Below are 22728 nucleotides of genomic sequence, written 5' to 3' on the forward strand. Positions count from 1 at the left end.
ATGCATGATTATTTGTATAAAAGCAACTTTCAAATGCTTCAGAAGCTATATAGTTTTAGTGTTGAAGGTCAGTTTTTCTGTGTCGAATAATAGGTCGATTAACTTATAAAGCAGTCTTTCTATCATAACTGACTGTACGCAAACCAAATATGAGAAACAAATTATATTTGATGTGAAAGCGGAATTGTGAAATGCCTTTTGATATTCATGGTAATGTTCTATACTTCAAGAGCATTATGCATAAAAGTAGTATCTGAAGAAATCATATTTTTCTATCATTTATACTAGAATTAAGAACAGTGTACATTTGTTCTATGCTTTAAATATCCCAAGAATTGGCAACTGAATATCAGCAGTACATACCATTCAAAGGTTCTTGCTCATGGGTAATTAATGTCTCAATGTCCAAAAATAACATTGGTACCACATTATCAATTTTTTTTTCATAGACATGACTTGTATTACCCAGGCAGTAATCCCAAATTTTAAAATTAACTCTTTGGGGCATCAGAACAGCTGAAGAGCTAGCAAATTGAGAAACTGGCAGAGAGCTTTTTTTCTTGAACCACTGCAGTCTATGTGTTGTGACTCGACACTCGTGATTAAATGTGGCCACTGTTAAGCATTTTGGTGTGGGCATATACTGTTTATCACTTATTGACTCAAGCTTTGGACGTCATCTGCCGGATATCCAAAATGCTGCTTTAATGAACTGATTGTTGCTCCTCAATACTGGGAACCTGCTCTCGCGGTTACATTTTATAGACAATGCAAATAAGATTGATGAACATTCAGAAGCACTTCAATGCTTATATTGTTTTACAAAGAGTATGATAATCAAGAAGCAGAAAACACAGATTTAAGTTGAGAAAGGAAAGATTTAATAGGAACCTGAGGGACAACTTTTTCACACAGAGAATGGTGGGGATACAGAACATGCAGCCAAAAGTAGTTGAGGCACGTACTATAACAACATTTAAAAGACATTTGGACAGGTACATGGATAGGAAAGGTTGAGAGGGATATGGGCCAAATGTGGATTGTTGGGACTATTGTAGATGGGACATGTTGATCAGTTTGGGCACGTTTGGCCAAAGGGCCTGTTTCCATGCTCTATGATTCTTGGACGAATCCACCAACAATCTCCAACATAGAGATATCTGTGGTATGATGGACCAATACTCGGAAGATCCTGAGGATTATTCATATATTCCTTTTATTGCAGAACAATTAAGGATTGGAGAATTACCTTTGCTGGTTTTCATATGATGTCGCAATTCACTTTCAAATTCCCGATTGTGAATTTATTTCTAAATTACAGGAAATGGCAGAAAGCCCAGTTTATTAGTGATGGATCTGTTGCTGTCATAACACTAATGATTCTCATCAGAGTTTTTTTTAGCATCTTAAATACTGTCTGAGGTATAGTCAGCAGGGGAAAATATTTGAGGCTATTTTATGATGTTTATTGTTATGATTAAATGCCAGGAATAGCAATATCATAGTGCAAAATATGTGATTATTATTACAATGGTATGGTGTGAATCTTGTAGAATTATTTAACCTGGAGATAAGGCACCATTTTGAGCCAAGGTGCGGCAGAAAGAGGAGGAAAGCAACACTAATTACTAAGTTGGTTAATTTTTACAAAAATAACATTACGAAGATGGTGTTTTTGAATTTCACCATCTCAGTGATAGCAATTAATCAAACTTAATTAATGTCACAAGTGTCAGCTTGTGACTATGGTTCATTATTCATCCATGTCTTTAGGTTGAGCACGTTCCCATTTAATTTAGTACAATCACTTGATTTTGCTTCTTGCTGTATATCTAACTGCAGCCACACTACCTCCAATAGCTGCTGTTGCTTTTCCCTGCACTATTATGTTAGTTTAGTTTAGAGATACAGCGTGGAAACAGGCCCTTTGGCCCACTGAGTCCGCGCCGACCAGCGATCCCCTCACACTAACACTATCCTACACACACTAGGTGCAATTTATACCAATTTATATTAAGCCAATTTACATATCTGTACGTCTTTAGAGTGTGGGAGGAAACCAAAGATCTCCGAGAAAACCCACACAGGCACGGGAAAAATGTACAAACTCCATACAGACAGCACCCGTAGTTGAGATCGAACCCGGGTCTCCGGCGCTGCAAGCGCTGTAAGGCTGCAACTCCACTGCTGCGCCAATGTGCCGCCCAAAATCTGTGAAGGCCTTGTTCCCACCCCACCCCCACCATCCTCTTTAACACCAGAATTTGGCACAAAACAGCTTCAACAGCATCCAACATCACTTCTACACCTATTCTATTTCAAGATTTTTTTGCTGAACATTGGCAATTCTATCTATCTAAAAACTGTAGCCATTAATTTCATTTGACCTTGTGACCTTATGACTATTTCTTTCCAATTTCAAAAGTCTTATCACCAAATGCATTCTCCAACACATATGACGTCTTATTCAGAAACTTACCATTCTATTAAATTCCAATCATAGTTTTTGACCGTATATCCTGTTCATTATGAATAGGTCATATGTTGCTGATATAAGCATCCGGACTCTCCGGCAGTTTGGAAACAGAGAAAGGGCACCAGGAAAAAACATACCATCTACTGCTTTTATGCTCAGTCACCATTCCAGAAACACCAACAATGAGTGTAATTTTAAAGTGACTTAGAATGGGGCCTGCTTATGATATAACAAGCCAAGAGTTGCCTAGAAACATGCAAGTGAAAAGATTGCCAGAGGACCCAGCTCACCAGAGAGTGAGATTGCATGAAAGGAAACACAAGTGCTGGAGTAAGTCAGCAGGTCAGGCAGCATCTCTGGAGAGCATGGATCGGTGGCATTTCAGGTTGAGACCCTTCTTTAGACTAGTAGTAGGGAGGGAAAGAAAACTGGGAGAGAGGAGAGGCAGGACATAGCGTGGCAGATAATAGGTGGACACAGGTAAGGGTTTTTTTTGATAGGCAGATGGTTGGAACAAAGGCCAGAAATTAAAGAAGGTTGAGATAGAAGGATTGAAAATTTGCAAATCGTAAAGCCAGAGGAAGAAATGTAAGAGAAGGGGTAAGGACAGGGTTACTCCAGCACTTTTGTGTAAAACAGCATCTGCAATTCTTTGTTTCTACAATGAGATTGCACGAGTTTTGCCCCACAAGGTTCCAATGTAGATGCAGACTGGTGAGATGAGAACATGGTTGATCTTTTATCGAATACTATATATCTGCCTCTGCCCCATATCTTTAATGCCTTGAGTGAAGAAAAGTCTATCAATCCTAAATTCAATACTTAACTATTTGCCTCGCATCAATTTCTTTGCAAGTCGCTCGTCTTTCCAAAGAGGTGACTGAAGAAAAGCAATTTGCCAAAGGAGAATTAACTCACTGTTTTCTCTGTATAATTGTATTCTATCTAATAAATGTTTTTTGATCAATTTCTGTGCAATAGTATTACATTTATGTTAAAACTCTCTGGATGAGTCATTGTTTATTTTTAAGTTCACCATCATGATTGATTTTAGCAGTGTGATGATTATTTATATTTATCCTGTATCAAGAGAATTACTTAGATTTCAAACAGCCCTGTCACAAAGTCCTTAAGCTGTGCCGACAATGTCCAGAAAGCTCATTTTCCGAAACACTGTGGTGCCAACTTAACATCCCATATTCCAATTCCATCCATGCTTTCAGCTTCCCAAAGTTAACTTATCCAATTGTCCAATTAGATAGAGTTCTAGGGGTTAGCGGAATCAAGGGATATGGGGAGAAGGCAGGCACGAGTTACTGATTGTGGATGATCAGCCATGATCAGAATGAATGGCGGTGCTGGCTCGAAGGGGCAAATGGCCTCCTCCTGCACCTATTTTCTAATGCCAATTAATACTAAATTACAGATGTGTGCTCTACACTTTGTCTTAAATTAATTCAAAAGTATTCTTAAAACAACGCCTGCATAACTCATGATTAAATTCACCAAACTGGTTTTGAAACCCATATAGCCTTATGCCCTTTAGAGAAAATGCATGTCATGTAGTTTTTTTTAAATCAAGGAGCAGGATAATTTGTTTTAATTACAGCAGCTTATGAACCTTAATTGTATTAATGACATGCATGAGAGGGTGTTATTGAATTGAATATCAATTATTTAGTTATTATTAAATTTCACTGATAATATCCTTTCAAACTTCTTCAAACTGAAAAAAAAATTAAATCCTTACTACGTCACTAAACCTTACTTAAGTATGCCATGAATCAAGATTTTATTTTAATAACCTTAATCATTTTATTAAAACAAGTCATATATTTGGCAGTTCAATAGTTTATCACGAAAATATATGATTCTGTTGGAAAACTCAGCAGTACATGCTCGTGTGAAACAGGTAATCATGCTTGTTTGCCCATTGTTTACTTTGAGTGCAAGGAGTCACAAGCTTAATGCACTTTAAAGAAATGAACATTTATGATTGGGAAACTTAAATTAAATCACCATAAATGGCAAAAGTAACAGTAAGCATGCAACATATCGTACAAAATGTAGTTAAGAATTAATCTCATTCAGTTTGCATGAGTGAAGTGTGTCAAAGTGAAATCGTTCAATTGGATAACCTTGATAGCTATACATTTTAAAACCATTGATTTCTATTCATTTATTTGATCTTACTTTTCACTTTATATAAATCTATTCTTAAAAAGATGATTTCAAATTATAGTCACACAGCTGAGAAAATATGGGCCAAACACAGACAGGTGGGACTAGTATAGATGCGACATGTTGGTCGGTGTGGGCAAGTTGGGCCAAAGGGCCTGTTTCCATGCTGTATGACTCTATGACTCTGTTACACAGATTGATCCAGATTTTTTTTTTTGCTGTTTAAGAGATAGTTTAGAGCTGGTCAGGTATCCTAAGCCCAGTTGCTCGATTGAATTACAGATGCAAACACGGAGATAACAGCAGGAATGAAGGAATAGGTCCACTGAAACCAGAGTTAAGCGCGTAGATTAGCAGCTTGACAGTGGTAAATAGCAGAACTGAGCCATGGGTCAAAAGGAGAAGGAAGTCCATGTTTGAGAGCAATCTCCTATGTGAGCTTCCTATTCCCATCCTATGAGGTAAGGGTCAGCGCTGAAATTACAGCATCAATGAGTTGAATTCTCATCAGCTGTGCTCCCATGTAACCCATTTAAAATCCCACTCTGTTTAATGTAATGCCTCAACAAATGGCTTTATACAGCTGATTTTCCTTCATATTACTTTATGAAAATGATGTCTCATATCTGAGAATTACCTCTGTCTCACACGTTTTAATTTTAGGACAGATCTCGTTATGAAGCATTCATTTAATGCAAGAGAGGCATTTTTTTCCTGAAATCATCCACAGTTAATTTATGGTGAAAAGCATGACGCTTTATTTGAGACAAGAAGCCCCTGGCTACTACATATTAATATCTTAATAGATAATATTTTATGCAGTGACACAAATATTACTCAGGAATGTGAAGGTGAATTAGCCCCGAGTTGTAGACAACGTCCACCTGTAACTATATCACACGAAGCAGTATTGTTTGGCTGTTGTAATACACTCACTCTGTAATAGGTTGGATGTTTAACGTTATCTTTGAAAACACGCACAAATGCTGGAAGAAATTGCTTATAAGAGTAAATGGGGTTTTGTCCAAGAATATTCCCAGGTTCCAATTTTTATTTTATACAAAGACATTTAAGTTTGGTACTCCGTGCCCACACTTGGTTTTGTTATGGGCAAGCAGGAAGGGAGGGGCGGGACGGGACAGGACAGGGTGGGGTGGGGGGTGAGAAGAAAGCAGTTGGACTTAATAGAGACACGGAGATAGAACCATGAGAATTCTTCAAAAGGAAAATAGAGCAAAAATGACAAAATTGTTATTTGGTGCTTTATAATTATAGTCAAAGAAACATAGTTTAATTTGATAATTTAAGCATGGTCAAATTGACACATTTAACCAATTCTACATTATCTATCCATCATATCCCATTTCTTAGCTCTTTTATATTTTCCAAATTTAGATTTCTGCATTTGCCTTTAAAAACTTATTGTCGATAGTGTCTCGATCAGAAAGTTAAAATAAATGCTCAAAACGAGCAAGGATGATTTAGGTAGTTGGAGAGAAAATCCTAGTGATTCTCAGTTTGTATCTGTGAAGAGAAATAGAATGATGTTTCAAGTTAATGATTTTTTTTATGACCTGGATAGAGTGGATGTGGAGAAGGTGTTTCCTTTGGTGGGAGAGTCTAGGACCAGAGGTCATAGTCTCAGAATTAAAGGATGTTCCTTTAGGAAGGAGATGAGGAGAAACTTCTTTAGTCAGAGTGTGGTGAATCTGTGAAATTCATTGCCACAGTAGGCTGTGGAGGCCAAATCAATGGATATTTTTAAGGCAGAGGTAGATAGATTCAGGAAGAAGGGTCTCGACCAGAAACATCACACATTCCTTCTCTCCAGAGGTAGAGGCGAAAGCCTGAAGCACGTTCCGAGAGTAGGTGAAAGCATGAGCATCAATATTAGAGATTTGGAGCTCACAAAGGGTAATAATTGGAGGAGCATAGAGATTAGAGGCAACAGTTCCAAGTCTTCAAATAAAGAATAACTGAGTCAACTAAGAAGTTTGAACACAAAGGATAACACATTTTAAATCAATGGATTGCTAAATGTCAGCAAGCACTGTGTTGATGGGTGACCACATTTGTCATGCCAATACAGAAATGTGGTAACAACATATAAAAATAATGTTAGAAGCCTCTCAAAATGAGTGATTGTACTGATACAGAACAGATACCTGTAGGTTGTAGGATTTGTCTATAAGACATTTTACAATATTTCATGGTTTCTGTTTGTTTTTAGCCCTCAGATTGACATACTATCTGTTAAATAACATTCCAAATCCATAAAGGGATTGTTAAAAATGTGCCAATTCCAGATTTTTATCTGGAAAAAGAATCTCCAGATCAACAACACAATTTTCTGTGCACATTTTGAGATTAGTATTTATCATCAACATGTCAGCTGCAATCATTTCTGTCAAAATAGCTCTGTTAACTTGCCACATTGTTGTGAGATATACACTAACATGAGTCCAGGCAAATAAATTATTTTTTCCAGTCCGGTCTATCAACATCAAGTTATATTTCGATGACACAGATGATAATATTGCAATTTGTATGGTTGGTATATTGATCCCCCTGCAATACTGTTTATCCCAGTTTCAAAGATCATGCCACAAGAAGTGATAGTGGAAATACAAATGGGGAAAGATGGATATTGTGCAGTGCAACGGAGTTAAAAACTGTTCAATCCATGTTAATTAAAAACAGTTCAATCAGGTACAAACACTGACGCTATTCTTAATCTTTATGGAAAGATTAGTTACAACTGCTCTGTTTAATTTATCTCATCCAGAGCCAAACACCTATTCCAATCATGTTCTTTGTTTCCTGTTACAACATTTGAAAGGATGTCTAAAAGGAGACCACCAGTCTTTCCTAAGTGAAGGTACTGATAGAAAATAATGTTGGCAAACCTGTAATGTGGTGTTGGATTCCCTTTTGCTTCACAGTTTAACGTGGCCTTCCTTTCTTCAGAGTCCACGGGAAACACAATGTCATCTGGCTCATGGATAAAAACTGGCCCGTGCGGCTTGCCATTCTCTGTGCCAATAAAATGAAACAGTTTCCATTAGGCTATGCATAAAAGGACTGTTCGAATACTGGCATCATCAGTCATCTGAACAAACAGACGCAAAACTACTGTAAACTCATTAAGAGAAAGAAAGAACACAAGCAGCCAACACCCATCACTTAGATTCAAAGGATGGGAGCATGTAGACGTGAAACGATATGATACAACTTTATTTATCTCATAGGGAAATTGGTCTGCCAACAGTCAAAATATACAGTTACAAGGCATTGAAAGTGTCATGTGCATTATAATAATAATGAGCAGGATTGTCAACATGTCATTCCTGTACATCAGAACCTTTGCTGTTCTTATTTCTTATCTTGAAGTGGGGAACAAATGTCCAGCAAGTTTTTAGATTAAAAAAATGATCAAATTCAGTTTTTCTTTAAATAACATATTAGGTTTGATTTGTGCTTTGCCAATCCTTTGCTTAACATTAAAAATACATAATAAGACCAAATTTGGCCATTTGTCACTCATATCTGTTCTATCATTCATCAAGATCGTGTCTGAGATTTGAAAATACCATCTTTCTGCACTCTCCCTCATCCCCTTGATTTCCTTGTTATGGATATATCTATCGATCTTTGAAGAACTCAATGTCTGAGGCTCCATCGTTCACTGGTGTGGGGAATTCCAAAGATAAATCGCTTCTGCGGGCAAAATATTTCTCAACATCTGAGCATGAAATGGACTAAGAAAGGGCCATTTCTTTGAACATTCATCTCGACTTCATCCTCCCTGTCTCTCGCCTACCCAAGTCACTTTGCTTTACTATTTTGTACCAATGTACATAACTAGACTTTTTCCACATCGTAGGGTATCTGTCATATTTTCCCATTGATCTGCATGTCCATATCCTCGTAAAACCTCTTCACATCCTCTTTTGTACTCCCAATCCATTTACTTTTGTATCATCAGAAAATATGGGATTATGACATTTGGTTCCCTCAGCCAAATCATCGATATAGATCGTGAAAAGCTGAGACGATTTTACCTTAAATCTATGCCCTCTAAAAATGTTAAAAGAAAAAAGGTTCTGATTGTCTACCCTATCTATGTCTCTCATAATTTTAGGTACTTCTATCAGGTCTCCCTTCAACCTCTGACACTCCAAAAGAAAAGAATTCAACTGATAGCTAATATCCTCTAATCCAGGCACATTCTGACAAACCTTTCTGCGCCCTCTGAAGGGAGCTGGCACTTCCTTCCTGTAATGTGGTGACCAGACCAGGACACAGTATTCCAAATGTGCCCTCAAAAATGTTTTCTAAAGCTGCAACTTGACTTCCTGACTCTTAAACTCAATGCCTCGACTGATGAAGTCAAGCATACCACCTGTCTTCTTTTGCATTTTGTTGCCACTTTCAGGGAATTGTGGTACCGTCTGTACACTGTTATGGGTCTTACCATAAACTGTAGAATTTCACCTTATATTCAACCTCACAAAGTGCAACAGCGCACACTTGCTCAGATTAACCTCTGTCTGCCATTTCTCCTGTCTCCTTTGACAGCCTTCCTCACTATCCGCAACTCTTATTAACCAACCAACTTAATAACATACCCATCCATGCTGTTTATATTTATCACAAACAACTGTGGTCTAACCACAGATTCCTAAGGAACACCAGGGTTCACAGACCTCCCAACATCTTTCCTATGACATAACGCCCAAACTGAACACAATACTCTAAATGCGGCCTCACCAACGTCTTAAGCAACTGCAACTTGACCTCCCAACTTCTCTTTCTAGTTACAACAGTAGATTCACACAAGTGACCCTCCAATTCACAAGAACAATTTTGGACTGTAGGGTTTTTTGGGTGAAGCAAACAGGAGCATTAACCATCTCTTTCAAAACTCAGAAACAATTGGCCAAATATTGTAAATACAAACGTTAACACCATCAATTAGAGTGATATGTATGGGTTTGCATTCCACAATTAAAAGGTGCAGTCAAAAAATAGAGATAAAAATCAAATAAACCTAAATGCTTTCTGAATTGGTGACTATTGTCTAATTAACAAAGGCAGTTCACAAAAATCATGCCACTTATTTCTAAAATGTTTTCTTTGCACAAACATAGATTAAATCACTTGCAGCTGCTCTACCTGGTGCTTAATCATAGAGTAATTATAAAGCAAGTCTATTTTTGAAATAATAATTTGTTGATCCAAGGCTTTGTCAGACTCACAGAAAGTTAAAAAAAACTTTTAATGTCATAGACCATGCTTGCATTGTACAATATGTAACATTACTTTGTTAAAGATTATTACATCCAAAATTCAGTTTTGTCTTTTTTGCACGTCTTGTCATAAAACAAATTGGACAAACAATACCAGATGTTTAAAAAAAGTACTTAGAATAACCAGGCTGCATTTGACATTTTGACATTGTTTGAGAAAACATGAACATTGCAGAAATCAATTTGTGAGGGTGGCTCAGAACAAAGCATAATTTTTATTTCCTTTCTTTTCCACAGTAGACTTCAACGTGTGTTACCACTAAAACAGATTGATCTAATCTCTCACTGAATTGTGTGCAATGGCAACCAGGCATCATGTTAAAATTCATCAATAAAATTCTTGTAGGTAGACAAAAATACCGGAGGAAACTCAGCGGGTGAGGCAGCATCCATGGAGCGAAGGAATAGATGACGTTTCGGGTCGAGACCCTTCTTCAGTCTGAAGAAGGGTCTCGACCCGAAACATCACCTATTCCTTCGCTCCATGGATGCTGCCTCACCCGCTGAGTTTCTTCAGCATTTTTGTCTACCTTCAATTTTTCCACCATCTGCAGTTCTTTCTTAAATAAAATTCTTGTAGCTTGTTTCCCCAACTACATTATTTTGGAAGCTTTGCTTTAACCTTGCTCTTTATAAATGTTCCTTCCTATGACTAAAAGCTTGTGCAATACTTAAGTGGGAAGCCATCCCTTAACTTTAGCAAGTACCATCCACTCATTTAAAAATATGGGACTGAATTTGCAGTAGCTTGGGAACAAATGACATGCGCATTTGCAATGTCACTTTTTACACTGAAGTTGCTGTTAAGTTAAACAACCAAAATTCCAACAGGCAGGAGAAAGATCACTCAGTTTTAGTTTAGTTTACTGTCACATGCACCAAGGTACAGTGAAAAGCTGTTGTTGCATGCTAACCGATCAGCGGAAAGACAATACATGATTACATTCGAGCCATTTACAGTGTATAGATACATGATAAGGGAATAACTTTTTGTGCAAGATAAAACCAGCAAAGCCTGATCAAGGATAGATCAGGAGGGGAACCTTGCACCATTTAATTATTTGAAAGAGATAAATAGTTTCCAGTTCGGCATGCCCCCTCTTTCACCAACTTCCACAGATGCAGCATAGAAAGCATTTTATCAGCTAGCATCACAACTTGGTTTGGGAACAGCTCCATCCAAGACCCCAAAAAATTGCAGCAAATAGTGGACGCAGGCCAAACCATTAAATAAACTTCTATTGATTCAATTTATACCTCACGCTGCCTCGGCAAGGCCAACAGCAAAATCATGAGTCACAGCCTGGCCACTCCCTCTTCTCCTTTCTCCCATCAGGCAAAGGGTATAGATGTGGTATAGATGTGCCATGCGGTGAGAACGGAGAGGTTGAGAAGGAGTTTCTTCCCAGAGGCCATTCGGACTGTAAACGCCTATCTCACCAGGGACTAACTCTACTGAACGTTTTTCCTTCCATTATTTATTATGTAAAAGAATATGTGTGTTATGATTGTGTTTATAGTTAGTTTGGTTGTTTGGTTGTTTGTCTTTTGCACAAAAGTCCGCGAGCATTGCCACTTTCATTTCACTGCACATCTCGTATGTGTATGTGACAAATAAACTTGACTTGACTTGACTTGAAAACCCATATTTTTAAAACTATTTTCTTACTATTTATTTCTACTATTCAATCTGCATAATTCCATGTTTCTTTTTACCACATATGCTAATATCTCCTCTTCAATGCAACATTCATTTGTTGGAGATGTTTCTTCGGAATTCCCTAGTTTGTGCTTATACCCGTCTCTGCCCTCGTATGTGGAACTTCTCTGTCAGTCTATCCCTTGCAACAATTGCTGATGCACAATCTTGCTATGTTAAGTACTCAACTTTACTCAGCTGAAGAGAGCAAGAATTGTTGACTGCTCCTTTAAATATCTTCCAGACTTAATATTCAGGTTAGGCATCCTCCCAGCAGAAACATTCACGTGATACATTGTGCTGTCACTCTGTGTGACATGCCTATATTTTAAACGATGGACAAATGACACAGGAACTCCATTCCAAGGCAGAAATACCCCATGAAATACATGCAGAAATTAGTTTGAGGAAAATATTTCTGATTATGCAGGGTTATTATTGTAATACTCCAACTAGTTAAAATAAGTTCCATAAATGGATACTACTACTATAAATCATCACAAAAACTAAATTAGTTCCTAAAACGACAAAACTTTTCCAAGTCCACATTTGCTTCTGCAGATTTTTTGTATTCTCAAATGAAAATAAACCAAGTACACACACACACGCACGCACGCACACTGTATATATACCTACACAAATATGAAGTTCTTAATATAAATCAAAGAATATGTTAATAATGGCAAATATATATAGTCATATATAAAACTATATATATACAGTACATTTGAAGTAATATAAATATATTAAATAACATGTTAATCATATATGTGCCATTATAAAGATGTTCTTTAATTTATTTATATTTTACATTAAATGAAGAACTCTGAATCAGTTTCATGAAATGAATACGAGACTGAACAAGGTTCATCTGATTGGTATTTTCCACATTGGAAAAAGAGGTCATATTGTTGTAAAGTGGATAGGAATTCCATCTACTGTGGTTTTGTTTGAGTTAGTTCACATATACCTGTCCAATTTGCTATATCAGGATAGCAAAGTCTCTGGATTTCAGACTCCCCAGACGATCATCCCTTTGGTCAATCTATCTGAATAATTCTTGTCCTGTGCTACCCATCCATTCGCATCAATGAGAAAGATTCTCAGTGGCAAATTCCACGGAATCCACACTGAGATTCTTGTGCACAGCCACATTTTTTTCTGGCTCACACAATCAGATTTGGTTGTTGGCAGCAATGGTTTAAAGCTGTCAACAAGAATCATTTCATCAAGGCTGCATCTTTGACTGCATGTATTAAATACCTAGCCTTGTAATTAAATGACTTTTTGTGGCTACATTGCACATCTGATTTATGAATGTCAGAATGAGATATTGCTTGATTGATTATGAGAACATCAGCTTTTTTAATTTCTAAAGTACTTATTTAAATGTTTAAAGACAGCAATGATTTCAAAGGCACATTTTAAATGTATTTTAGCTAATTTGGAAAGAGTCTGTGATTTGGAAAGAAGCATGATTCACCGCAGGGCCTATTAACAGTTTTACCTGTACTTTTCAAGTTCAGAAGTTGCCTCCTCAGAAAAAAGAAAAAAACAACCTAAAGGGCCTGTCCCATGAGCATGCGACTCCATGCGGCAAGCGCGAACCTAAAGGGCCGGTCCTACTTTGATCGCCAGAGCCGTATGGAGTTGTGCGGAGCTGGTCTCAACATTGCGCGGGGCTCCGAAAAACTGACCATGTCTAAAAATTCCACGCGGCAACGGCCTGCCGGCCCACAGCCGCCTCGACGCCATACGTCATGCGCGAACTTCCCGCGGACTTTGCTCAAACTTCATGTCACTCACTCGACCTCCGCATGGCCCCCGCTTCCGGTTTGGTCGCACTTGCCGCATGCAAGCACATGCTGGTGGGACCGGCCCTTTAGGTCGCGCTTGCCGCATAGAGTCGCATGCTCGTGGGACAGGCCCTTAAATCATTGTTGAATTATAGAGCTGCATCACAACCTATTTCACCACCTCAGTCAGACGGTGGTCAGAGAGTGAAATTGAGTCCTCAGACATGCAATCTGAACAAAAGGAACATACGTTACAGTATTATCTCACAAAAAAAGCAATACAGCTTGATTATAATATTTCGCAGAGTGGTAGGCATATGTATTTTTCATATTTTCCACAATACCTTTCTATCACAGTCATTCAGAATAGAAACAAACCTCTCAACCCATTGGAAGAAGGGTCTCGCCCGAATCATCGAATGCCCATGTTGCCCAGAGATGCTGCCTGACCTGCTAAGTTACTCTAGCACTTTGCCCCTCTCAGCCCAGCTAAACCTAAACTCGTCTATGGCAAAAAAATGCCCCATCTGAGCTAGTCTTATTTGCCTACATTTGGTCTATATCTCTCTGAACCTTTCCTATCCATGTACCAGTCCATGGGTCTTTTATTGCACCAGCTTCATCTACCTGCTTGGGCAGCACGTTCCATATACCTACCACTCTCTTAGAAAAAGGTTGCCCCTCAGGGCCCTATTAAACATTGCCCCTCGCATCTTAGACCTATGTCCTCTGGTTCTTGATTCACCTACCCTGGAGAAAAGACTCTGTGCTTTCATCTCATCTATTCCCCTCACCTGTCTAATAATTTGATTAGTTGCATTTACCCCATTTCACAAAACCATTTACTTAGTTTGTTAATGTAAAGTTCCTTTGGAACCAATGGTTGGATTGATATGACAATGTTACATGCAAAATTATATATCTTTAGGATATCATTTTATGCTATACATGTTTTAGCTCCAATTCACTAAAAATCATGTTCAATACCACTGTAATTACATCAAATGATTGTTCACTGCAGTGTCAACGTAATTGGAGTTTAATGAATAATTAAGTTCCTCATACAAATTATAGCAATGTATGTTCATTTCAGTTATACTCTAGTGCCGTGGTTATAAATTATTGCTAATTGGTACTTGCACAAATTGGGCAAAAACTACTTTAATAGTTTCTCAGCCCTCCACAAATAATTTTGCAGAATTGAACATCTATTACTTTAGTCAAGTCACAAATCATGACAAATCATTCTTTAAAATGCAGTCAGTCATTCACAGAATTTCTCAGGGCTGGTTTCAAAGTACTTATGTCAGTAGATGTATTGTCAATTTTGTTTTCAGGTTCAAATTCATTTTGTTACATCACAACATTTAAGAAAGTCTCTTGTTCAGAGGAGGTGAATCGAGGACTAAAGTACAAGGGGTCACAGTTTAAGGATAAGGGGGAAATCGTTTAGGACCGAGATGAGAAAAACATTTTTCACACAGAGAGTGGTGAATCTCTGGAATTCTCTGCCACAGAAGGTAGTTGAGGCCAGTTCATTGGCTATATTTAAGAGGGAGTTAGATGTGGCCCTTGTGGCTAAAGGGATCAGGGGGTATGAAGAGAAGGCAGGTACAGGATACTGAGTTGGATGATCAGCCATGATCATATTGAATGGCGGTGCAGGCTCGAAGGGCCAAATGGCCTACTCCTGCACCTAATTTCGATGTTTCTATGTTTCTATTGCTTTAAGGTGAAGGGGAAAATATTTAATAGGAATCTGAGGGGTAATCTTTTCACACAAAGGGTGGTGGGTGTATGGAACAAGCTGCCAGAGGAGGTAGTTGAGGCCGGGACTATCCCAACATTTAAGCAAGTTAGACAGGTACATGGATAGGACAGGTTTGGAGGGATATTGACCAAACGGGGGCAGGTGGGACTAGTGTAGCTAGTACATTGTTGGCTGGTGTGGGCAAATTGGACCGGCCTGTTTCATCACTCTATGACTCTTTGACACCTAACTACGTAGTGCAATAGTTTGCGACCTAACTCATGCTAGTGATGATGAAACTTTCATTGAAGATGGACTATAGGGTGAGTCACAAAGTCTTAAATTAGCTGCAGAAATATAATCTAAAGCGAACCACATTAAAAAAAGAGCTGGAGAAATGGAAGCTCCAAGGAATAACAGAACTGTCAAGAGACAACACACCTTAGGAAGAGATTTCTTACACGTGGTTTTGATGAAGATGAGGTGGGGTAGTTACCTGAAATTGGAAAACCTCATCTATCTAGCATTCCCCTCTCGCCACCCCCCCCCCCCCCCCCCCCCCCCCCCCCACCCCCGGAAAAAATACAACAAATATGAAAGCTTTGTGGTAACCTAAATCTGAATGGATTACATTCTTCTTAAACTGAAAGCACATTTGCAACGTCTCATTCTACGGCAGGTTGCAATCACAATACAAAAGTATGAGCGTCAAACTTTCCCAGTAGCATTGTCTCTATTTGAAGTATAATTAATTTACCAAGCAATCAGCAATAATGAAGAATGATTTTCAGTGCATCATGTTTTTTTAATGGGAGTCTTCTATTCATTTTTGCAAGAACCCAGTTAGCAGGAGCTGGGTCTAATCATTCTTTCATCATGACAGTTATTGCAGATATTTTCCCCTTTGGTATTTCCTTTAATGATGACCAGATTACAGGAACATTTCCTGTTGATCAGCAGCCAAATATCTATTCACAGCATGGTCACTGGTTGTGCAATAAAATAATATACCACTTAACAAGGAAAGAGTAACTCACAAAGGAGCAATGGGAGTGAACAGTCGGTTACTCGAAGAATTTGTAAAATGTTAATCTACAAATAAAAATAAATATGAAAAAGTTTGATTTCAGTGCAATTATCTCAGTTAACCATTCAACAACTTGAACTTGCAATTAAGGTGATGAGTTGAAGGAGACTCAAAATTATGAGTAAAGGCAACATAGAGAGTCAGAGTCATACAGCACGGAAACAGGCCCTTCAACAGGGTCTCTTCTATACCCCGTAGCTCTGCTCTCACTCCCCATCGCCCCACTTGTAACAAGGGCAGATTCCCCATTGTCCTCACCTTCCACCCTACCAGCCGTCACACACATCAGATAATCCTCTGACATTTTCGCCACCTCCAATGGGGTCCCACCACTGGCCACATCTTCCCATCTCCTCCCCTTTCGGCTTTCTGCAGAGACCGCTCCGTCCGTAACTCCCTGGTCAATTCGTCCCTTCCCACCCCAACCACCCCCTCCCCTGGTACTTTCTCTTGCAACCACAGGAAATGCTACACTTGTCACTTTACCTTCCCCCTTGACCATCCAAGGACCTAAGCAGTCTTTGAAGTTAGAGAAGTCAATAATCTTACTGCTAGGGTGCAAGCTACCTAAGCAAAATATAAGGTGCTGTTCCTCCAATTTGTGCTGGGCCTCATTCTGACAATGGAGGAGGCCCAGGTCAGAATGGGAATGGGAGTTAAAGTGCTGAGCAATCAAGAGATCAGATGAATTAAGGCAGAGATGTACAGCAAAACGATCGCCGAGCCTGCGCTTGGTCTCGCCGATATACAGGAGTTGACACCTGGAAGAACGGATATAGTAGATGAGGTTGGAGGATGTGCAAGTGAACCTCTGCCTCACCTGAAAAGACTGTTGGAGTCCTTGGATGATCGTGGAGGGAGGGAAAGGGACAGGTGTTGCATCTCCTGCGGTTGCAGGGGAAAGTACCTGGGGAAAGGGTGATTTTATTTATCACTCTTGTCAAGATGGTGTTGAGCCATCACCTGGAACCTCCTGTAGTCTTTTTGCTAAAGGTACTCATCTAACGCTGTTAGTTAGGGAGTTCCAGAGTTTAGATCACCATGATGATGAAGAAACTTAGATGTACATATCTGTCAGAATGGTGTGCGCTTTGGAGGCAAAAAATACAGTTATATTGCCATGCTTCTGTGCCCTAGTCTTTTTGATAGAGTTACAGGGTTGGGAGGGGCTGCAGGAGTAGCCAAGGTGAGGAACTGCAGTTCATTTTCTAGGTAGTAAACACTGCAGCTGCAGGGTGCTTATGTCAATCAATGGGATACAAATCAAGCAGTTTGGTTTGTCCTGGATGTTATTAAGATTCTGGAGTTTAGTTGGTGATAGTCATCCAGGAAGTGAAGAGTATTCCATCAAACTCTTAACGTGCCTTGTAGATAATGAAAATTGATTGAAGTGTCAGGGGGTGAGTTACACATTATAGGATACCCATCCTTTTACCTGCTGTTGTGGCCACAAGATCTATATGGCTGGTCCAGTGAGTTTTTGGGATTGTGAACCAGTTGCATGCAAAACCAGTTCTATATTTTGTATATAAGATGCAATATTAGGAAATGGTGGCAAGTTCAAAATATCGATCAATATAAATGCAAATCTTAATTTTATCTGTTAAATGTACAGAGTTCCAATTGAATACATTTACAGGACATTTAATTTATTTACCAGTTCTAAACTTCAGCTGTATTTCTTTTAACAATGAACATTTCATCTCTGACCAACATTAATCAACTCAAAAGCTGCAGAAACAAATGCATCGATATTACAGAACTATCCCATGTTGTCTGAATATTAGTCACAATTTTCTTTCAAACTCAACGCTACACTAATTGCCATAAGTTTGCAATTTGTTTTGTTGTGATGCAAACTAATTATTCAGCAATTAATTATCATGCTATTGCTAATATACATTGATGTCCATGTCTTAATTAATTCTGTTCATGGATGTGATATCTATTTGCAACCCATTAAGTGCTTACTCTAAAATTGTTTGCATATCATGTGAATTTTTGTCCATATGCTTCTGTTTAATTACTCCTATGAAATATTTTAACTTAATCATATTTCGTATAATGATTAAGTGTAAATCTGTGGTGTTTAATTTCCAACCAGTTTTGTGGCTTCCCAATTATTATGCAGAGTTCAGCACCTATCCCACTATTATTTAATTCTTCAACACTTTTAATTTCCTTTTTGGTAAAATGTGCATGTTTGTCTAATTCAGCCAACGGGAAGTATTTGCATTACAATTTCAATTATAAATAGCTCCAATACGTCTTGAGAGATAATGTTATCTGTATTCAACTATTACAGCCCTCATTACACTCTGCCGCTGACTGATCTGCTGGCCTATTTGAATGATTCACAAAATAGGGAAAGATAACAGCCGTGCCAATTAATATCATGGCAGGATACTTGGAACACATCAAGTGGCACAATGTAATAGAGTAATAACATTCACGCTATATGCTCTCCAAATCCTAGATAAATATCAACCTGAGTGAATGATTAGAATGGGAAGACAGGGAATAGAACGACTTGTGCATTAATATATTATTGATCTGCAGCACTGTAGCACAACTTAAATGATAAAATTAGCAGACAGCAACTCAAACTCTACATCTAGCACAGAGAAGCAATCTTTACATCACTGCAACCTTGCAAAAGTGGCATCACGAAGTGTAGGTCAATGTACTGTCAATGCAGTACACTAGTAGTTTATGTTGTGAAGAGATTCTCCCTCTCATGAAGTGGAGAGGAGAGAAAATTGAATCTCTGAGGAAATCTACTGCTGTCATAACAAAGAATAGTATTTTTATGACATCAATGGAGCAGCAAAGGTATTGATGCACAGAAAAAAAGATAATAAAGTCTAATTTATGTTTCTTGGGAATGCTTTGCAACGTGTCAATTTCGAACAGTCACGACAGTGTTTCTTGGAATAAACAATTCCGACTTCATTTTTCCATACAAATCTAAAACCTGTTTAAATTCATTGTTGATCAAAACTGTGTTCCGACAAGCACTGTGGTCTTGAGCATAGTGTTTCTGCAACTGGAGGATGCCAGCCAAAGTTACCATCTGTTGGATATTTATAATAGTAACATTACTGATGAGAATGTTCTTTATAGAAATATAACTATATTAAAAAGATGAATGCAGCTGCTGAAAATCTCTGCTATAAATAGAAAGGTGTAATAATGCAGGCGCACCCGTAAATGAAATATTAATGCTTTGGTTTAGTATCCTTCACCGTATCCTCGATAAAGAACCAATGGGTGGGAGATTAACATCGTTTCTCTTCAAAGATGCTGGCTAACCTGCTCCACATGCACAATGTTAGCAAATGGTATTTATTGGGGAAAATGATCGTTCTGACTATTAACATTATTTTAAAACCACAACAGTGAAGATGGCAGCATTGTTTCCATTGTTGCAACGTTGTTACAGCGTGGAACCAGGCCCTTCAGACCACTGGGTCCGCGCCGACCAGCGATCTCCGCACATTAAGCCACTAACGACAACTTTTACATTTACCAAGCCAATTAACCTGCAAAGCTCTACGAAATTCTTTGTTTTGTATACAACCTGGTAAAATCATACTGCAGACCTCACCTAGACAGTACACAAAGAGTCGCAACATTTCTGGCACTGACAAAATTACAAAAAGTTCATCAAACAATCTTATCTTCTGCTCACAATGGCGAACGAGGCTTGCCTTTGCATGTGGCCAGCGGCAGGCAGCCCATCGGGTCTCCACTTCAATCTCAGCCTCTCCCACTTCTGACATCTTAGGGGGCTATGACCATGGTGAATTTTCTATCTTCACCTTTCTCAGTCTGAGACATGTGACCAGATTCCCCTTCAACACCTTTTCTTCATGCATTGTCTGGGTAGAATCATTTGTACCTAGTTCCAGTGCCATCTGTAACTCCTTTTTTGTTTATTTCCTTTTGCCAATCATTGCTAATAGAAGCCCTAAGAATCTTTTTTTTTACTATCAACACCCTCCTCCTGTGTTGCAAATCTGAAAACAAAATATGAGCACCTGAAACGCCAAGAGCACTGTCCAGCACCACACCCCCCCCCCCCCCCACCCCCCCCCCCAAACCTGACCACTGTATTTTATTCATCAGACCACTTGTTTAGCATTAAGCAGCGGTTGACCAGAAAGCCAAATTTTGAAATGACCAAAGCAAGTTACCTCCAGTCACCACCACAAACTCCAAACTCCAGCTTCCCCCCCCCACCCCCCACTGCAATCAGTCTGAAGATTGGTCCCAACCTGAAACATCACTTATCAACATTCTCCAGAGATGTAGCTTGACCTGTTGAGTTACTCCAGCACTTTGCCTCTTATTTTGCCATTATTTTGTATTTGCTGTTTTCGGCGGTTGAGCACAAATCGACCTATCAACAAGTTGGTTACTTGCACATTTCATGACTTTTTAGTTTGCTGAACTTACCAACTTTTTGATAAGGTTAATGGTAAAGACATTATTCATAGTTAATACTAAGTAGAATTACCTTTTCTGAGGTCATATCAATATACATTTCTTACCAGCATTACCAGCACTTCCTTTTCCTCAACAACCCATCCGTATCAGTTTTATCCTTCTCCTTTCTCAGGTGAGTATCATTGTTCATAGAGCATTAAACTGAAAGTGCATGACCGGCAACATCACTGTTCTGGCTATTCTCTATCGCTTCAGCATTGTACCTTCAGTTTTCCTCCTCTTGCTCTGCCATGTCTGGATCCATTTAGTTTCTTATTCAACTTGCCTTCTTATATTGTTGGATTCAACTATTCTGTCAATTGTTCAGCAACCTATTATTCTCCCCCTCTCCCCGCTGATTTTGGAGTTTTCACTGCTGCGGAGAGAAGGCAGGAGTGGGAAGAATATAAGGATGATCGAAAAGGCACCAGCACACTGGAACGTGGAAAAGGGGAACACCTTGGTATTCTCACTGGGACTATGATTGAGTGTGTTGGGATTGGGAAATAAATGATCCAACCTCAGCAAATGAGGATAGGCTTACAGTGGCTCCTGAAGGATTCTGCCACTGAAGAAAATGATGGTGGCCTTTGGGGATTGTTCAGGGATACTGTCAAAAAATGGATAAAAACTAAATCTATCGTGCTGTTGCTCACAGCAAGTCAGCATACATGCTGATCTCTAATGACGGCAGCGTTACGTGACTGTAAAGTGCAGTGCTATGCGCACAGTATGAGCAGAGAGTTAACAGCTCAGAAGAAAATCAGAACTGTGCAAAGCATAGTCTTAATTTCACGTGAGATGCACCCCAGGAAAGCCAGGCGGCTATGCCGGTCTGGGCCGAAGGAGTGTCTGTGGCGATGGGAGTCTCGGCGGCGGCAGCGGCAGTGAGTAACTCGACGGCGGTGGAGCCTCAACGGCAACGAGAGCATTGGCGGTGGTGGGGCCTCATAGTCGACCCGCGATCAACGGTCGATGGGCGTGAGAAGACAATGGGGACCCGGCATTGGGGGACCATCGTGAGGGGGGGGGGGGGGGGGGGGAACAAAGGGGGACCCGGTGGGCTCCCTAGTTTATAATCCTCTGCCCAGGGGAGCCAGCGAACAGTCACTTGTCTTTTTCTTTTTGTTTTCACTTTTAATTTCAAGTTTTCGTGTACCTTGTGTGTTGTGACTGTTGTCTTACCAATTTCCCTCTGGGGATGAATAAAGTTTTATCGTATCGTATTTAAAGGGACTTTGGACTTCAACAGTAAAAGGTAATATTTTTTTTTAGGTGTTTAGAGATACACCTATTGAGATGCCCTTCGGCCCATCAAATTCATCCCGACCAGTGATGCACCAACACTATCCTAAACAATAGGGACAATTTACAACTTTTAGAAGTAGGATGTCAATATCATGGACGTTGTCCATGTTAATCTGAGTGGGTGAATTGAGACAAGCCAAGGGACAGGGAGGGAGGGAGACAGAAGTGAAATGATGGTAGGAGTGTGGAAGGTGATAACAGAGAAAAAGGGGTGAGAAGGATTGAAGGAACAAGGGGCAAAGTAGGGGGAAAGGGAAAGGAGGGGAGCAGACAGCAAAAGGAGATAAATGCTCAGGATGAAAACAAAGTAATTGGGACATAAAGTGGCAGGAAAATGATAGTATGTTTTGGGGTGGTAGCACCATTGGGGAATATGGCCAAAAAAAGAATAGGAACAACTTATGATTTCAAGGTTCGGACAGTTAATATTTTTTTATGGTGAGTGTGTTAAACTTTTTAATTATGTGACAGGAGGATAAAACATTGATAATTTTAGTTTAGTTTAGCTGAGAGACACAGCGCGGAAACAGGTCCTTCGGCCCACTGAGTCCGCTCCGACCAGTGAACCCGGCACACTAATGGGCCTGTCTTACTTAGGCGATTTTTTAGACGACTGCAGGAGACTTTGCAGTCG

General features: G+C 39.3%; 1 protein-coding gene across 6 annotated transcripts in view; it reads right to left on the bottom strand.

Annotated features, from left to right (window-relative positions):
• Positions 1–22728, bottom strand: part of cntn3 (contactin 3) — a 1582783-nt gene that overhangs the window by 589119 nt on the left and 970936 nt on the right. For all 6 annotated transcript variants that reach the window (XM_033036732.1, XM_033036731.1, XM_033036727.1 and 3 more), the window contains one exon: positions 7564–7690. In XM_033036732.1, coding sequence (XP_032892623.1) covers positions 7564–7690 — 127 coding nt within the window. The remainder of the gene's footprint in view (positions 1–7563; positions 7691–22728) is intronic.

This window comes from Amblyraja radiata, chromosome 18 (genome assembly GCF_010909765.2).
Source record: "Amblyraja radiata isolate CabotCenter1 chromosome 18, sAmbRad1.1.pri, whole genome shotgun sequence".
NCBI lineage: Eukaryota > Metazoa > Chordata > Chondrichthyes > Rajiformes > Rajidae > Amblyraja > Amblyraja radiata.